Here is a 15,824-nt window from a genome sequence, read left to right on the forward strand (position 1 = left end):
CTGGGCGGGGGCGGGAGGCGGGAGGCTCAGAGCGTGGGGCGCGGGCCGGCGGCAGGAGCTGTCCGCGAGACCTAGTGCTGAAGTAGGTGCGGACGTGCCTGGCGCCCGGCGCCCGGTGCCAGGGCCAGCGAAGACCATGGCGTTCATGGTGAAGACTATGGTGGGCGGCCAGCTGAAGAACCTCACCGGGAGCCTGGGGGGCGGCGAGGACAAGGGGGACGGGGACAAATCGGCGGCCGAAGCGCAAGGCATGAGCCGAGAAGAGTATGAGGAGTATCAGAAGCAACTGGTGGAAGAGAAGTGAGTGGGATCCCTTCCTGGCTCCAACGACCTTCCCCCCACCCCCACCCCCTCCAGCTACCTGGCCCACCTCTAGGGCGGTTTCAGACCCCGAGCCCTCTCACCCTACTTTTCTAGATGCGGTAGGAGGCTGGGTTGTGCTTTCTAGGCTGCCCCCAGTGCCGCCCCATCTCAGACCCAGGACCCGGCCCCAGCTTCGCACTCAGGGCTCAGAGGGAGTGGGGGCAGGGGCAATAGGGACCTGGGATGGGGTGGGGGCACGTGCATTTCTGACGAAACAAGTAATCCCTTAATCCGATCTGGTCCTAACCGTCTGCATCTTCCAACTGGAGCTCCTCTAAGCCTGAGGCTCCGAGAAAAGTAATGAATCTGAGGGGGCTCAAAATCACGGAGACAGATCTTGAGATGGGGCACTCATAGATACTGAGCCTCAGTGTCTTCTTGTGTGCAGGCAGTGCTGGGACAGAGAGGCAGCTGGGGTGGGATAAGGAGCTGGACCCCAGAGTTAGGTTGCTTAGGTTTAGATCCAGGTTTTGTGTCTGTTTAGCTAGATGACTTTAAGCCAGTTACTTAAACCTTTCTGTGCCTCAGTTTCCTCTTCTGTAAAATGGTGATGGTAATCATAAAGCATGCCTTATATATGTATAAGAATTAAATTATTTAACGCATGTTAACTTCATAGCACAGTGCCTGGAACATAGTAAATCATTAAATATTAGCTATTATTTTGCTTACTCCTGATAACAGTTTTTTTGTAAGTTGCAAAAGAGGAAAATAAGTGACTTATCCAAAGACATACCGAAAGTGGTAGTGCAGCCAGGACGCAAACCCAAGTCTGCCCCGAATACTTTCCCCCACAAGACACAATCTATCAGGAAGGGAAAAGACAGACGGAGTTGGAGGCCGCGAGAGGTACCCATTAGGGTCTGCAGAGTGAGCCAGACCAGCTGACTCTCCAGCCCCATAGTCCAGTGGCTGGTGCAGAGGCAACAAAGGACAGTTATGATGGGAGAGAGGCAGCAAAGACTGACGGAGGCCCGCCAGGTCAGACACAGAGGCTAACGGGCTGGCGCCGGGACACGGAGACCCCGCCGGCCCTTTCCTCGCAGACCCCGCCCATTCTCTCAGCCCTTGAGATGACTCCGCCCCGGTGCCCCCGCAGGATGGAGCGGGATGCGCAGTTCACGCAGAGGAAGGCAGAGCGGGCCACGCTGCGGAGCCACTTCCGAGATAAATACCGACTGCCCAAGGTAAGCTTACGAGCCTGGGCTGGCAGGTACATCTGGGATTCTGAGCTTGGGGCTCCCCACTTTTTCTCCCAGCACAGCTGGGCACCACAACTTTCAGCTCCTAAAACTCATGGAGACGAGTTCTTGGTTGGATCCTTCGTTCTCGGACTCAAAGCCCAGTCTTCCCAAGGCTGATAGGTTTGTGTTTCTGGCGCCAGTTCAGGCCCCTTCTCTCCCCCACCTACCACTCTCCCAACCCTCCAGTCAAGCCCAGGCAGATGAAGAAGTGGAAGGCAGTAGATTTTACCCCAGGGTTGAGTACACTCCGAGCTCCTGAACACCCATGGAGGGTGGGGTGGGGTAGAGAATGCACACCCTCTGTGTGCCAGGCCCTTGACCTTCATGCCCTTATGTAACCCCTCAATAACACTTCCAGGTAGCTATCACCCACACTACAAATAAGGAAACTGAGACTCAGAGAGGTTGAGGGACTTGTCAAGGCCATACAACCAGCTAGTAATGGAGCTGGGGTCAGAGCTCAAGCCTGTGAATACTGAACCTCAGCTTGCTCCAGGACTCCTGGCTGGCTTCCAGGGTGTGGTGTCTGTCTGCAGAGAGCAAAATGCCCCTTGGTTGGCCAAGCAGCCAGGAAGACGTCTCCCATAGGCACTACAGCAGTACATGGGCATGTAAGTGTTGCCTAAGGAGAGAACTGAGGCACAAGCTACTCCCAGTGCCTAGAATCTTCCACTTGAATTGAAAGATCAGACATGTGAACATTACATTCACTCATTCAACAAATGTTTACTGATCCCCTGGCTGCCTCTGACGTTCCACAGGGCACCAGCCTTCTGGAAGTCTCTCAGAGGGAAAACCACTCCAGAAAGCCTAGAAAGCTACTGAGTTAAACCCAGCTAAGAATGGAGTCATTAAAAAAAAAAAAAAAAAAAAAAAAAAAAACAACCAGGAATGGAGTCATTCCTCAAATGCTTGCACGAGCCACATTAAGAGAAACAACTCCTGCCACCAGGAAACTCTGAGTCTAGTAGAAGAGGGAAGACTTGGCGGTAACTGAGTAGGACATAAAGTGGAAAGCCCCAGGGTTCCCAAAGGGAAAGAGAAATGCAATGGCAGTCAGTAGGTGTTGTGCAAAGAGAGCACAGATGTTGGAATCCATGATGTAGGTTTAAAACGAGCGTCTGTGCTTCCTAGTTGTGTGACCTTGCCCAAGTTGCTTACTTGAGTAATTTACTTAAACTGCACCTCAATTTCCTTACTTGTAAAATACAGATAAAAATACCCACCTCACAGGGTTATTTTGAATGTCAGCCATACAGCAGGCATTTGATAAATGGTACCCATCACTATTATCAGTAACGTCCTCCAGTGTAGTTAATGATAGTCAGCATGTGACTTGGCTGATTAGCACAGTTTGACTCCTAAGTATTTTCATTTTGCTTTATTCACTATGCTGGTGTCTTCAATATCTCAGAGTGAAGTAAGGTGGTATAAAAGTGCAAGGTCTCCATGTCCAAGTGTCAAAAGCTTGATCCTGGGATGGGGGTGGGGGAGTGGGTGGCTGAACTCACCAGAGTGAGTTCTCAGGCGGCTCGAGAATCTAGGGGCTGGGAGCCCAGTCCAGGCGTCCTCCCTGTCCCTTCAACTCTGGGTCTTCATGGACCTCCAACCACACTCCACCCTCCCCTCTTCCCTTCAGAACGAGACAGATGAGAGCCAGATTCAGATGGCAGGTGGAGACGTGGAGCTGCCCCGGGAGCTGGCCAAGATGATTGAGGAGGACACAGAGGAGGAGGAGGAGAAGGCCTCCGTCCTCGGGCAGTTGGCCAGTCTCCCTGGCCTAGACCTCGGCTCACTCAAGGACAAGGCCCAGGCCACATTGGGGGACCTCAAGCAATCAGCTGAGAAGTGCTACATCATGTGACTACTTCCTCTGGGGCTGCCCGCTGGGGTGACCAGAGGGCTGGGCCCACATGAGGGCTAAGAGCATGTCCCAGTGTTCAGGGACCCATACCCCATCTTAGTTTTGTTCCCCCTGTCCCATGCTAGCTCAGGACCCTTCCCATCTGTGGCCCAAGTCTGCCTTCTGGTCTTTCTCTTTCCACTAGGAACAAAGTCCCCATTCCTCACCCTTCTCCTCAGGACCCACCCTCTCTACTCAGCCTGGAGAGGCCTCCTAAGATTGTAGGAATAGGCCCATCCCTCTCTGGCCATTGCCCTAAGTTCCTGCACACAGGATCACTCATAGAGAGACCCACAGAGGGACATAGAAGCTGTGGCATGTGCCGAGGCGTATGCCACAGCTGCATCCTGGCACACCCTGGCACACCCTGGCACAGACGCACATACACAGGGTCTGTGGGCAGATACCCTCAGGAGACAAGAGGCCCAAGGTTGAGCCTCCACGTTCATTCTCCTTGGAAGCCACTGCTCTTTCTGGGTCTCATGTCACCATCTCTAAAATGGCGATGGACTGGCTAATTTCTAAGACTTTCTGGCTTGGCCTCCCTGGCCTTCGGAGCCAACCCCACACCACTCCTTGGGCAGGACAGCAGCTGTAGCTGTAGCCTCTAGTGGCTGCCATTGTACTGTGGGCTCTGGCTCTCAGGAGCTGAGCGATGCTGTGTGAGGGGCCGAGTGCCAAGGACGAAGCTGGCACTGAACGGTAGCCCAGGCGGCTCTAGGCCTTTTCTGGACCCAGGCCCAGGCAATTTCTGTTCTGTTCCCATAGAACTCTCTCCGGATTCCATAGCTGGATCTCTTCTCTCTGCTCAGCGAAAAATAAAAATTTGAAAAGATGTACCTATCCTCCCACTTCTTATGGACCTCCAGGAGTCTGGGGGTTCACAGCCCCACAACCCTCCTCAACCATAGCTTCATAGGAATGCCAGCAAGCTCTACCCTCTGGGGGCCCTGGGCAAGAGCGGGGTCCCCACACTGCCCAAGCACCAAGTCCAGCCCGGGGCCAGAATAGGTCTGGGCTTTGAGGAGGATGTGGCAGCCAGCCGGATGGGGATGCACCTGGAGAAGGTCAGGCCTCCGGGCCACTACTTGGAACCACAGGAGGGGCTGTGGCTCAATCACAGCTGTCTCTGGCGCCTGCGCCTATACCCCCTTCTCACCTCGGAGATGGAAGGTATAACAAAAAGAAGGCAGGGCAACCGCTTTCCAGTCCTGGCACTGCTGTGTGACTTAGAGTAGGCCCCTTTCCCTCTCGGAGCCTATTGTCCCTGCTGTGACATGAAGAACTACCGCCTCCCTAAATAATAATACATGTTTTAAAGCCGTCTGGAAAGCCTTTGGCACATGGTAGACCATCAATAAATGACAACTCATTCCTTAACAAAGAAATGAGGAGCCCAAATCTCATGCTACTTACTTGTGGGGGGTCCAGGAAACCAACCAGGAGGCCCCACAAGCAGACCGCCCAAGGGGCCTGAGCCCCAACATGCTACAGGCTAACCCCAGGTGTCCCTGCTTGCACCAGCCCGTGGGGAAGCTAGTCAAGATTCAGAGACCGAACAGCCGTCTGAGGGTTTGGTTTCAAGGGCAGTTTCCATTAGGTGTCCTTTGTAAAATAAGGACAAGAAACATAAAACCTGTTCAGTAGGTAATGTGGGGAGAAGCAGGTGGGAGAGAGAGAAGAAAGGGAGGATGAGGAATTAGGGGGGTGGGGGAGGGAGGGACGCAGGCTCAGGACAGGGAGGCTTGGGCTGTCACGCTGGGCTTTCCCTCCTGAGCATCTCCGGGTAAGGGGCCTGGGCCCTGGGGGCAGTCTCTGGATAAAAACCGATCCTGACCTTCCGAGAGCTGGAGGAGACCCAAGCTGGGGCCCCAGGCTGGATGTAGGGCGGGGGGGCCTCCTCAGCAGCATCAGCAGCCAGGCCCACGTCAGCACTCCACCCTCCAGGGGCCTTCTGCCTAATGGGATTGGACAGACCCCTTTTCCCTCAGTGGTTTGCAGGACCCAGAATGAAAGAGGCAGGGAGGCAGGCCTTGCGGAGGTGGGCAGTTAGCACTCACTGAACCCTCACAAAATGAGCTGGTTGGGGCCTAGGGTCAGGGAGCGGGAGGGGGCTCAGCCCTCACACTGGTTTCTTCCTCACGCCTGGGAACCCCAGGAAGCCCTGACGTGTCTGTGTATCCCTGGAATGGGGGCAGAAGGCTCTGGAGCTAAAGAAGCCAGCTCTGGGGCTCGGGCAGAGACAGACGAGGAGGACAGGCTAAGGGGTCCCCAGGCGCTGCTGGCCTCTCCCTGCCTCCCCACTTCCCTCCCCTGTTCTCAGGGTTTCTCTGTCAGTTCCATGTCCCTTTCATTTCTGTCTTCCCCATCTTCTGCCTCATTCCTGGCTCATACCTGTCTATACCCATGCCCTCAGCTGGGGGCTAACAGCCACGCTGGGGCCTCCTCTGTACCTGCCGGCACTCCCAAGCCCTCAGCGCCTGTCTACGTGACTACTCTCTTCCCAGCCTGCTTCTGCTTCCACCTGTTCAGTCACTTGGTCCATGACCGGTCTGCCCACCTGGTGTGATGTGAGGGCCACAAAGAAAGCCACTTGCCCCCAAACTTCCCTGTTCATAGCAAGCAAATCCCTGCCATTACGGCACCATCATTTAGTGTAAACCATTTACCTCTCTGGGCCTTTTTCTTTCTCCTTTCTTCCCTCCTTCTTTCCTCTCATGCTTGTAGGCAGTCTATGGATACAGGAGATGTTGAAAGGGGACGAGACAGCCCCTGCCACCCCCCTGCACGCTTTCAGGAAGAAAGCAATGGCAGAGATGGCCGGCCTGCTCCCCTCACCCTGACTCCTGATTCTGGCCCCATAATACTGGAGATTTCAGGAAGATTGGTGATCCCTGACCAACTCCAGTCCCTTTCTTCTGCCTTCTACCCACCCAGACAGCTCAGGCCTAGCTCTCAGAGGGAGAGTGGTACAGAGGGAAGCAGTGACTTTCCAGAGGCCAGCTGGTCTCCAGGGAGAAGTTGGGAGGGTGAGGGGATTTGGAGTTCAGAGGACCTCCCCTTCCCCCATTGGCCAGATGGTACCTCCTCAGACATGGAGGCCCCCGGGCACGCACTGGGGACATCTGGGGGAATGTTCACTTGCTGAGCCTGAGAGGCTGGCCGTGCCTACTGACCCAGCTGATGCCTGAGGCTGGGTTGGGGGTGGGGAGCTGTGCAAGGGGAGCAGGAGGGAGCCACAGAGCCTGCTCCCCTCCCTCTAACCCTGTGCCTGCCAGGCCTAGCTGTTCCCAGAATCCTATGGGGCAAGACAGGGAGAGCAAGGGGGCCAGGGTGGGCTGATCTGGGGGAGCAGTGGCACTGAGGCTGCCTCAGCCTTATTCAGCAGGAACTATGCCTCTGTGTGCATGATCATGAGCATAAATCCATGTCAGGTCTGCATGGTTCTGTGAACCTGAACATGGCTTTGTTGTTTTTGTATGCTGCCTGTGGCCTGTTAGGGTCTGTGTCTGTGTGTTTGTGTGTCTGTGGGATTTCAAGTGTGGGTATGAGTTACTGTAGAGAAAGTGATATGGCCCTTCCCTCATGTCGCAGCCTCAGGGTTGGGCTATCTCCCAGGTGCTGGGGGGGGGGGGGGCGGCTGGGACAGCAGCTGGCTTCTGGGGACAAGAACTTTTCTCGATGACCTCCTGCAAGGACCAAGGTTCGATGTCCTGCCCTATGTCCCTGCTTAACAAAAGACAGGGCAGGCTGGGCCCAGGAACACCTGGGTCCCTCAGTCTGCTCCAGTGGCCCACCTGCTTCTCCCAGGGCTGGTTCCTTGGGAAACAGGGGTCCAGGCTCAGGTGCTCCCCCAGCTTGACCTGGTGCTGGCTCTGGGCTCGGGGGACTAAGTGGAGGTGGGAGGACAGGGCAAAGTGAGGCACGCAGACACTGGTGCATGTCTGCCCTGCTTTGCACACTTTCAAACTGATAAAGGTGAGAAGTGGAAACTTGCTCCTAGGAGGAAAAAAAAATTATATATATATATATATATACACACACATATATACATATGTATTGTGTGTCTCCCCCTCTGGTCTCCCTCTGAAGGTCTCCCCACTGCCGTCTCTGTCCTTTGCACTTGTGCATAGGACAGATTAGCATATTTCCCATAGGTCTCTGCCAAAGAGAACCCTAGAGAGTGAGCCCCACCTCCTCTGGCTGGGCTGCCTCCCTCCTTGGCAGGTAGCTTAGACAAAGGACAGCCAGGAGGTCATCTACACGTTTTGCTCAGGAAGGGCCCTTCCCCAGGGCCTCCTCGCTAGCCTCAGCCTCCCAGGCCTTTGCTATACCCAAAGTGGGGCCACTCCTCTCCACACCCACACATGTGACAGTTTTGGGCTCTGTTCTTGCACAGCCAATGCAGATATTGTGGGCCAACCCTCCAGCCCATAACCCTTCTGTTCAACTGTCCTTTGAATCCCGTCCTTCCTCATTCCCACTGTCTCCCCCATCCAGTCTTCTCCATTCACCTGCCCACTGGGTCCGGTCATTCTTCTTCCTTCCCCTCATTTTTCTCATTGAAGCTTTCTTGTGCAGCCCATCCCGAGATAACCCAGAGTGCATTCCTCTCCCTAAATCTAAAAATTAACATTATTGAACTTGTACCATGTGTCAGGCTCACAGTAACAATCCTTACAAATTGCCACAAGGCGCTTATCTTTATCCTCATTTTACCAAGAAACTGGCTAATCTATGGGTCCTGAGCTTCAGGGCCAAATGGCAGAGCTGAGACCTTAGCCAGGCCTTCTGCCCTCTGGACCACTGCTCTACACTGCCCCCCAACGGCCAGGCCAAGGGTTTTGGGGAAATCCGATCCCTCTGAGCCCTTCCAGTATGGAAGGCTGAGCATCTTGGTGGTATCTGAGCTAGGCAACTGCTGCCTTTGTTGCTGCCCCAGGGGTTGGGCTTTAAGTCCCCAAAGATGCTCCTGAGACCTGGTAGGGGGAGAGTGTGAAGCCCTGGAGAGCTGGGTATGAGCACAAGACACCCTAGAGGATGCCCTGTGTCCCAGTCTGGCTCACTGCTCACTCACTGGTGCAGGGAAAGGGGGGATAGGGTGGCCAGGGGTTCTGTCTGGGACCTTCCCCCGCCCTCCCTGAGGTTTCCCAGCTTTTCCTGGGGCCTCTCCAGCCCCAGCCTGAGAACAGGTGCTACCTCTCTTGTTTTTCCCAGGGCAAGAAGAGAGGCACAAGTTCAGAAAATAATTTAATAGAGAAACCATGAATTATATTCTTTACACCTAGCCTCCTGCAAGGAAGACAGACTCCTCTTGCCCCAAGGAGGCACTGAAGGGCACAAAGGTTAGAGATCGTCAACACCCTTGTGCAGTTTTTAAAAAGAATCCCCCAAGTAACTCCACGTGTGTACATTCTTCTCCAGATTAAAGTCACTTAGCTCACGTGGCGAGCTGAGGAGGTATTAACAGCGCCATTAGAGAGATGGGCGGATCCAGGCCCAGAAAAGGGAAGGGATGCACCCAGGGTCACACACTGGGGTAGCAGCAACATCAGACCTCCTGGATCGCCGGGTCCTCTGCAGCCTGATGGGTCAGGCAGCCCCCATGCGGGCCCCTTCCAGGCCAGAACCAGCTCTGTGGCTAGTAGGGGCCAAGGATGAAGGCTGAGGACCCCTCCCCTCGTGCCCCCTGGGCCAGAGCAGGAACAAGGCATGGCTTTCTTAAATTTGCCCCACCCATATGAAGTACATTATTTTCACGTCTGAAGGATTATCTTAAAATATTGAGAGGGTGGGCAGGGGTCAGCTCCCACGAAGACTGGTGAGCTCTGTGGGGTGCATACCGTGGGGTGGGTGGTCCCTGAGGGGTCTTGGAGAGCCCCATTCCAGTGCAAGGAGTGAAGGGAGTTGCCATAAGGGCTCCCAGGAAGGGCAGGGGTGGGCACAGGCACAGCTGCCTGCTGACAGAGAAGGGCAAGAGCAGAGGGCTCCCTGTCCTGTTCCCAGAACAAAAACAGGAGCCCGATGCCCCAGAAGTGACAGGCTCAGGGTCCAGCAACCACCAAATAACAGAAGTCATATGAAGGAAACTTCTCCCAGAGTCCTGCTCCCCTTCCCTCAGGGGCCAAGGCCTAGTGTTCCCAACACAAACACGGGCCATCAGGGTCTGGGAAGTGCAGAGTATCCTGAGGGGAGCTGGGGATCCTCGGATGTGGGGGGTCGCAGAGTTGCCCATCCAGGAAGCCTGTTCCACAGCACTGCAGAGGACCACAGAATTCTGGGCATCAGTCTAGGTGAGTGTGTCCCCCATTTCAGGTGGCTTATGGTCTGTCCAGTCATCCTTCTGGGGTTACTGCAGGGTGCAAGCTGTGGAGGGGAAAAGGAGAAAGTCAGTCTTAAGTCTCTGGCCAAGAGGCAGAATCCAGGGCTGCCCCCAGCCCTCACCCCTCCTTCGTAGAGGGTCAGACCCCAGGGCAGGACTCACAGCTACGAACAGACTCCGACAGCCCCTCTTTGTCCAGGCTCTCGGCTGCCCAGCGGGACTCCCTCATCTGTGGAGCATAAAGGCGGCACAGGGGTGAGAGGCAGCCAGAGGCAGGCACCGAGCCACTGAGAGCACAAGGGCAAAGGACAGAGACGCAGTGGGGAGACCAGAGAGGGAGACACACAAAGGGGCACAGGGGACAGCCAGCCGGGAGCAGAACTCATCTGGCCCGTGTGCCCACCTTGACCTGTTCCTTCAGGTATTCAGCTCGAGCCATGAGGTTCTGAACCTGCCAAGGGAAGACGTGCCCATGGGGTGTGGGTCAAAGGGGCCTTCAAATTGCTTGCCTCCTCACTCCTGAAACTCTCCACAGCCCTCTACCCCATCGGAACAACCTCCCCCTGACCTCGTCATCCCTCCCTTCTCCAGAAAGCCTTTCCACCTGAAGCAGCCCAGCCCACTTCCTGCTGCTGGGTTCCCAGATCCGTCTGTTCCGTTGCCCTGACCCCCAGCACCCGTGCCCCCTATGGAGCGCATGGGGCTACTGATTTACCAAGTCTGTGAGGACTGACTCGCAGACTTGGAACACCCCGAGGGAAGCTGAGGAGGTCCCCCATGCAGGAGCAGGGTAAGAAGACAAGAGGAAGCCCCCCAGTGCTCCCAAACCCAGTGGGCACCTCAGCGTGAAGCAGTTCCCGCCTCCGGCCTGGGGGCTCCGCTACAAAGAGAAGGAGGACACGTGGTGAGGGCCGGACAGCCCAGGGCCTGGGGAGTGTGGTGATAGGGGGCCTCACCTGCCAGCAGCACCAATAACTCCCCCAGGCCGTGCTGGTACAGGTCCAGGGCATCCTGCTCCCCACCAGCTTCCTCCTCCTGCAGCCACGGGGACACCAGGTTATTTCGGGTCATGACCCGGACTCTTCCTGCCCCACCAGGACCCCTTGCACTGGGCACAAACCTTGGCCATGGCAGCCGCAGCCACGTCCAGGGCAGCGAGGAGGCGAGGTTTGTCTCGGGCCATCTCTGGGATGAGGGCAAGGGTGCAGGGTGAGGAGAGCAGCCTGTTTTTCATCTCAGGGAGACCACCCCATGTTGCCTCCCCCTCGGGCTGGTGGGACGCTGCTGGAGGCCGAGGCCAGGAACCAGGCCTACCTCTGAGCAGGTCTCGGGCCGAGGTCCCCTGCCTCAGCAGGGCCTGATTGGAGGAGGAGACGATGGCTTTGAGCTCCTCAGCCCGGGACACGTACTGCCCCACCTGCAGAAGGCGAGGGGCTGAAGAGGGGCCGTCCCACCCCACCTCCCTCACCAGCACCCACCTCCAAGTTATCCCTCTGGGTCCTCAGTGACTACTCCAAGCTGTAATGTCAGGGGGTCGACTGAGGCTCAACTAGGAGAGGAAGTTCTGGTTCTAAGTTCTAAGGAACCAGTCTGCAGAGGCCCCAGGCTCCCTCACCTGCTTCCCTCCGGAGACTCCCTCACCCACCTTTGCCTTAATTGCCTCCTTCCGCTGGGCATCCACTTCATCTGTAGAAAGGGGGGGTTCACATGAGGAGTCTGCCCTGCCCCACACCAAATTCTCTGGAATCCTCAAAAGGACCAAGTTCCAGATTTACCCTCTGCTTTGTCTCCCACAAAATTCTGGGTGGGGAGCTGCTTCTGGAATCCATCCACCGCAGCTGTGGCTGCCCCACCCCTGCTGCACCCAGGGGCTCCAGGCACTCACAGTGCAGGGCGGGCACGAAGAAGTCCAGAGCTTTGCAGTAGAGAGACAGAGCGGCCGCGGCGTCCCCGTCCTGGTCCTTCTTCACTGCCTGCACCACGAGGGCAGTCTGGGGGACAGATCGGGAGTCATGTCCGCTTCCCATGCTCACCATGAACAGAGAAGGGCAGGTCCCCCGTTCGCCACCGAATGGGGTAGATGAGCCAGCCCCCCAACCTGCCCTCACCCCACCCCATCCCACCAGCCTGCTCACCGCTCGTGCCAGGCTCTCCCCACTGGGCACATGCTCCAGGTCCACCCAGGGGTGGGCGAAGAAGTCCTGGAAGGAGATGCGACGGTTGGGGTCCCGCTCTAGGAGCCGCTGCAGCAGGTCCCGGCAGTCTCGGGAGAGCGGGGGCCGCAGGGGGAGCTGCAGGGAGGATGGAGGACAGATCACATGGGCTTCCAGCACTTCAACCCCACCCAGGGGTCCGTCAGGACTGGGGGGCGCCAAGCTGGGCCTGCGCGTGCGCCTGCTTGGCTTTCCTCCCAAAGGGGCCTGCACAAGAATCCCTGGGGCCAGCCCTTTGCTGCCTGCTGTGAGCTGGTCTGGGTTTCCAGAACCATACGGAACTTCAACTTCCCCTCTAGAGCATGCCCCAGCACCACAGAGCTGGCCCAGAGCCCACACCCCAATCTGTGCAGCTGGCAGTGAGGTCTCCAAACTCAGGGCCCTGAATCCCTCTGCCCAACAAGTGTCCAAGGCCCTTCAAGACTCACCTCGATAACCCGGTTGCTCCGGATCTTCTCTTCCAGCTCCGCAAACGACCTGGAGGCAAAGGGGGGCTGCCCGAAGAGGGCTTCTGTGGAAGGGAGGCAGATGGGAGGCTGGGAGGGGACAGGGTCAAGCCTGGCCTGGCCCACCTTTGGAAGATACCCCCAGAGCAAGGTCCCTGGGCCCGCAGAGTCACATTCCTTAGACCCCTTCAGGAGTAGCCCAGAGAGGCCCGGTGTGAGGACATGTGATGTAGGATGCAGGCCCCGGGGTAGGGCCGGGGACAGAGTTCTCACCGTACAGGATGACCCCCACGGACCAGAGGTCCACACGGGCGTCGTACTGCCGCTGACACACCATCTCAGGGGCCATGTAGAGAGGGGAGCCACGCAGTACATGCTTCTCGTCCCAGGGGGACATGTGCTGTGCGAAGCCGAAGTCTGCAGGCAAGAGGCAAGGCAGCAGAGCTCCACTTGTAGGTGCTTCTACTCCAGACCTTTAAAGCCTCACCCTGGACTCCAGGGCAGGGCTCCTCCCCACCCTCCAGGCTCACCAGGATCAATCCTACCCTGCAGCCTCTGCTCACAGCCCCTCACTCCAGATCAGCCTAGAACACCCTCCTACATCCTCCTCTGGGAGCCAGAATAAATCCCACTCACCCTGCACAGCCTCCTCAGGCTTCCTTTTCCAGGAAGCCCACCCTGATCGCGTGAGCTACAAGGATAAGGGCCCACTAGGGGTTAGAAGCTCAGGTTATACCTGGCTTTCTGGCCTCCAGCCTCAAGTCCATTCTTTTCCAAGTGCCATCAGGGGCCATAGCCACGTCCTCCCCCACCTCCCACCCTCCAACACTGCCACATACCGAGTTATAAGCTGAGCCCTAATCCTGGTGACAGACCAATTCCTGACCCTGCTCACACACTGAGCCTCGTCACGCACTGAGTCTTGACCCTGACACTAGACTGAGCCCTGCCCCACTGAGTCCAGTCCACTTCTGGAGTCGGGTGTGGGTAGCCTGAGAAAAGTCCTGCCTTTTGGTGGTGGGGCTGCACTCCCCAGCCCATCACTGTGTGATGACTCAACAGAGGGTGCATGAGAACCAGGGCTGCTGAATGTGCCCAGGCAGAGGGAGGCCTCTGCACACCCACCCTCCAAACTGCATCCCTGCTCTTCCGGACACACCTGCCAATTTAAGGTGGGGCTTCTCTAAGGAGCTCAGCAGAATGTTCTGTGGCTTCAGATCCAGGTGAGAGATATTCCGTTCATGCAGGAACTGCAAAGCACTCGCTGGGGAACAAACCCATGTGAAGCAACAGGTCAGAGGAGCCCATCTCCCACCTGCCTCTCGCCTCCCCATCTGACTCTTCAAGCTTTAATACTTAAGTATCAGGTTCCTGCCACTTCTAAGAATTTGCCCCTTATGCTCTTGGACCTCTTCACAAGTTCCCCCTCCCGGCAGGCTCCCCAGCCCTTTAGGTTCTTGTTATGTCCCTTGGCAAAGCACTTGGGTCCTACCCCTGGGCCCTGGAACATTCTATGAGTTCCTTATATTATGGAAACCTGGACTCCCCACAGATGGGGACTCCTCTCTGTCTCTCATGGCATCCTTAAGTCAGGGATAGGCACATGAGAAAGAGGGGGCCCTAAAAATCCAAGCTGGAACAGAGGCAACTGCTAAGAAGGGCTCTAAGCCTGGGGAGGGGGACTGAGGGGGGGCAGAGATCATGGGAAGGGGTGTCAGGCTGGGGTCAGAGGCTTTTACCCAACTGCTGCATGAAGACACGAGCCACCTTCTCAGGCAGAATCCTGCGGGTATGAATGAAGCGAGACAGGTCACCCCCTGCACAGAACTCCATGATGAGGTAGATGTTGTCGCTGTCCCACTGTGATTATACAAGCAGACAAACAGCTTGAAGAGAACCGCCCTTCTCCAGGTCCCTTTAGGGGTGGCCCCACCCCAGGCCCGCACCTGGAAGTCTTTCAGCTGTACAATGTGGGGGTGTCGAATGCCCTTGAGGATCTCAATCTCTGTCAGTAGATTCTCCACGGATGCCTTGTTCAGACTCTTCTTGGCCACGCACTTTATGGCTACCACCTCACGAGTGTCCTTCTATGGGGACAGGAGATGAGATGATTCTGCCTTGAAGGGGCCAGAGGGCTCTGGTTCCCTCTGCCCCTCTTCCCCCATCAACTGGGCCTACCGGCTTCCCATCTTACCCTTCTCAGGACAGGGAGACATCGGATTCTGGAATCCCCCCCCGTCCCCCCCCCCCCGCTTCCCCACCCACTCTGATGTTCACCAACCCTGTTCCATAATCTGTTCCATTGTATTCTAGACTGCCCCCACTGAGGCATGTCATTCAGCGTTCTAGACCGGCACACTCCGCTTCCTAACTGGGTTCAGCCTTCTAGAACCCTGTCCCAGGGTCTTCCCAGCCCCTCAAGTATCCTCCCTCTTTTGCGCCTGTTCTTCGGCCAGTGACACCGAGCTCCACCGAGGTCTCCACCCGCCTCTCCGGAGAAAACAGGGCTGCGTGGGCGCGTGTTTGTGTTTAAGACCTAAGGGTGGCAGTCGGCTCTCAGCAACCACCTCACCCACCGAAGGACACACGGACGCTGCCGGCCGCCCGCGGGCCCCTCCCTGCTCGCACGCCGCGTCTCACCTCTCGGACGGGCGCCCACCGGGGCTAGCTCGGGGTCTGGCGGGCACAGGGGCCCGGCCCTCGACGCTTCCCCGGCCCCGGGGATGCACCGCCCCGCACCCACCTTGGCGTAGGCTTTGTACACCGTGGCGTACGTGCCACTGCCCAGGCGCTCGGTGAGGATGAAGCCGTCCAGCCGCGGGGGGCCCCAACCCGGCCCCGCCATCCCCGCCGCCCCGCTCCCGCCGTTTCCTGCTTTCAGGCGCGGGGTTCCGGCGCGCAGCCCAGCGGGCAGAACGCGCGGCCGCGGGGAGCACTCCACGCTGCCCCCAGCGCCGCCCGCCGGGACTGCAGCGCGGTGGGCGGGGCGCTGGCTTCGCACCAGGTTCCCCAGGTGCAGTTCCCGGGCGCCTGGTGATTGCGTGATCCGCCAGGGCCCGCAAGGGTCCTTTGGGAACACTGAGGTCCTTGAGGGCCGAGGCCAGCAGACAAGGTGACCAGGAGGAATCCCATCCAGGCTTTATGGCTCACGTGAGGGGCAACAGGGGAGGCGCCAGGCTGAGCAGGTGTGTGGAGTGGGGGTTAAGTCAAAGAGGCTCCAGAGGGTCCCCCTCCGACCTAGACCAACAGCTCTGAACTAGAGGTACTGGGACAAGAAGGTGCCTTTGGAAGAGACCAATAGTCTCAGGAAGGAGTTTGGCCCCTCCTAGACCA

At 57.2% G+C, this 15,824-nt stretch overlaps 2 protein-coding genes across 5 annotated transcripts; one reads left to right on the plus strand and one right to left on the minus strand.

Annotated features, from left to right (window-relative positions):
* The first annotated feature begins 31 nt into the window (after window positions 1–31).
* On the plus strand, window positions 32–4,349 carry CPLX3 (complexin 3). The gene is made up of 3 exons (XM_025919808.2): window positions 32–300; window positions 1,463–1,550; window positions 3,247–4,349. The coding sequence occupies exons 1-3, from the start codon at window positions 137–139 to the stop codon at window positions 3,469–3,471; spliced, it is 477 nt and encodes a 158-aa protein (XP_025775593.1). The 5' UTR covers window positions 32–136; the 3' UTR covers window positions 3,472–4,349.
* A 4,398-nt stretch (window positions 4,350–8,747) lies between these two features.
* ULK3 (unc-51 like kinase 3) lies at window positions 8,748–15,425 on the minus strand. 4 transcript variants are annotated; one of them, XM_086711228.1, is made up of 16 exons: window positions 15,235–15,421; window positions 14,438–14,578; window positions 14,231–14,351; window positions 13,651–13,755; window positions 12,765–12,908; window positions 12,474–12,556; window positions 11,968–12,033; window positions 11,718–11,823; window positions 11,478–11,518; window positions 11,147–11,249; window positions 10,953–11,017; window positions 10,789–10,867; window positions 10,672–10,712; window positions 10,236–10,283; window positions 9,995–10,061; window positions 8,748–9,876 (listed from the first exon to the last, which is right to left on the minus strand). In XM_086711228.1, the coding sequence occupies exons 1-16, from the start codon at window positions 15,334–15,336 to the stop codon at window positions 9,860–9,862; spliced, it is 1,329 nt and encodes a 442-aa protein (XP_086567354.1). In that variant the 5' UTR covers window positions 15,337–15,421; the 3' UTR covers window positions 8,748–9,859. The 4 variants fall into 4 exon arrangements, 3 of the variants coding, with proteins under 3 accessions (XP_086567354.1, XP_025774787.1, XP_086567356.1); XM_025919002.2 differs by having other exon boundaries at window positions 11,968–12,123; XM_086711230.1 differs by lacking the exon at window positions 15,235–15,421 and having other exon boundaries at window positions 11,968–12,123; window positions 14,231–14,274; window positions 14,438–14,576.
* Window positions 15,426–15,824: the final 399 nt, after the last annotated feature.

Source organism: Puma concolor, chromosome B3 (genome assembly GCF_028749965.1).
Source record: "Puma concolor isolate L17-30 chromosome B3, mPumCon1.1.hap2, whole genome shotgun sequence".
Lineage (NCBI taxonomy): Eukaryota > Metazoa > Chordata > Mammalia > Carnivora > Felidae > Puma > Puma concolor.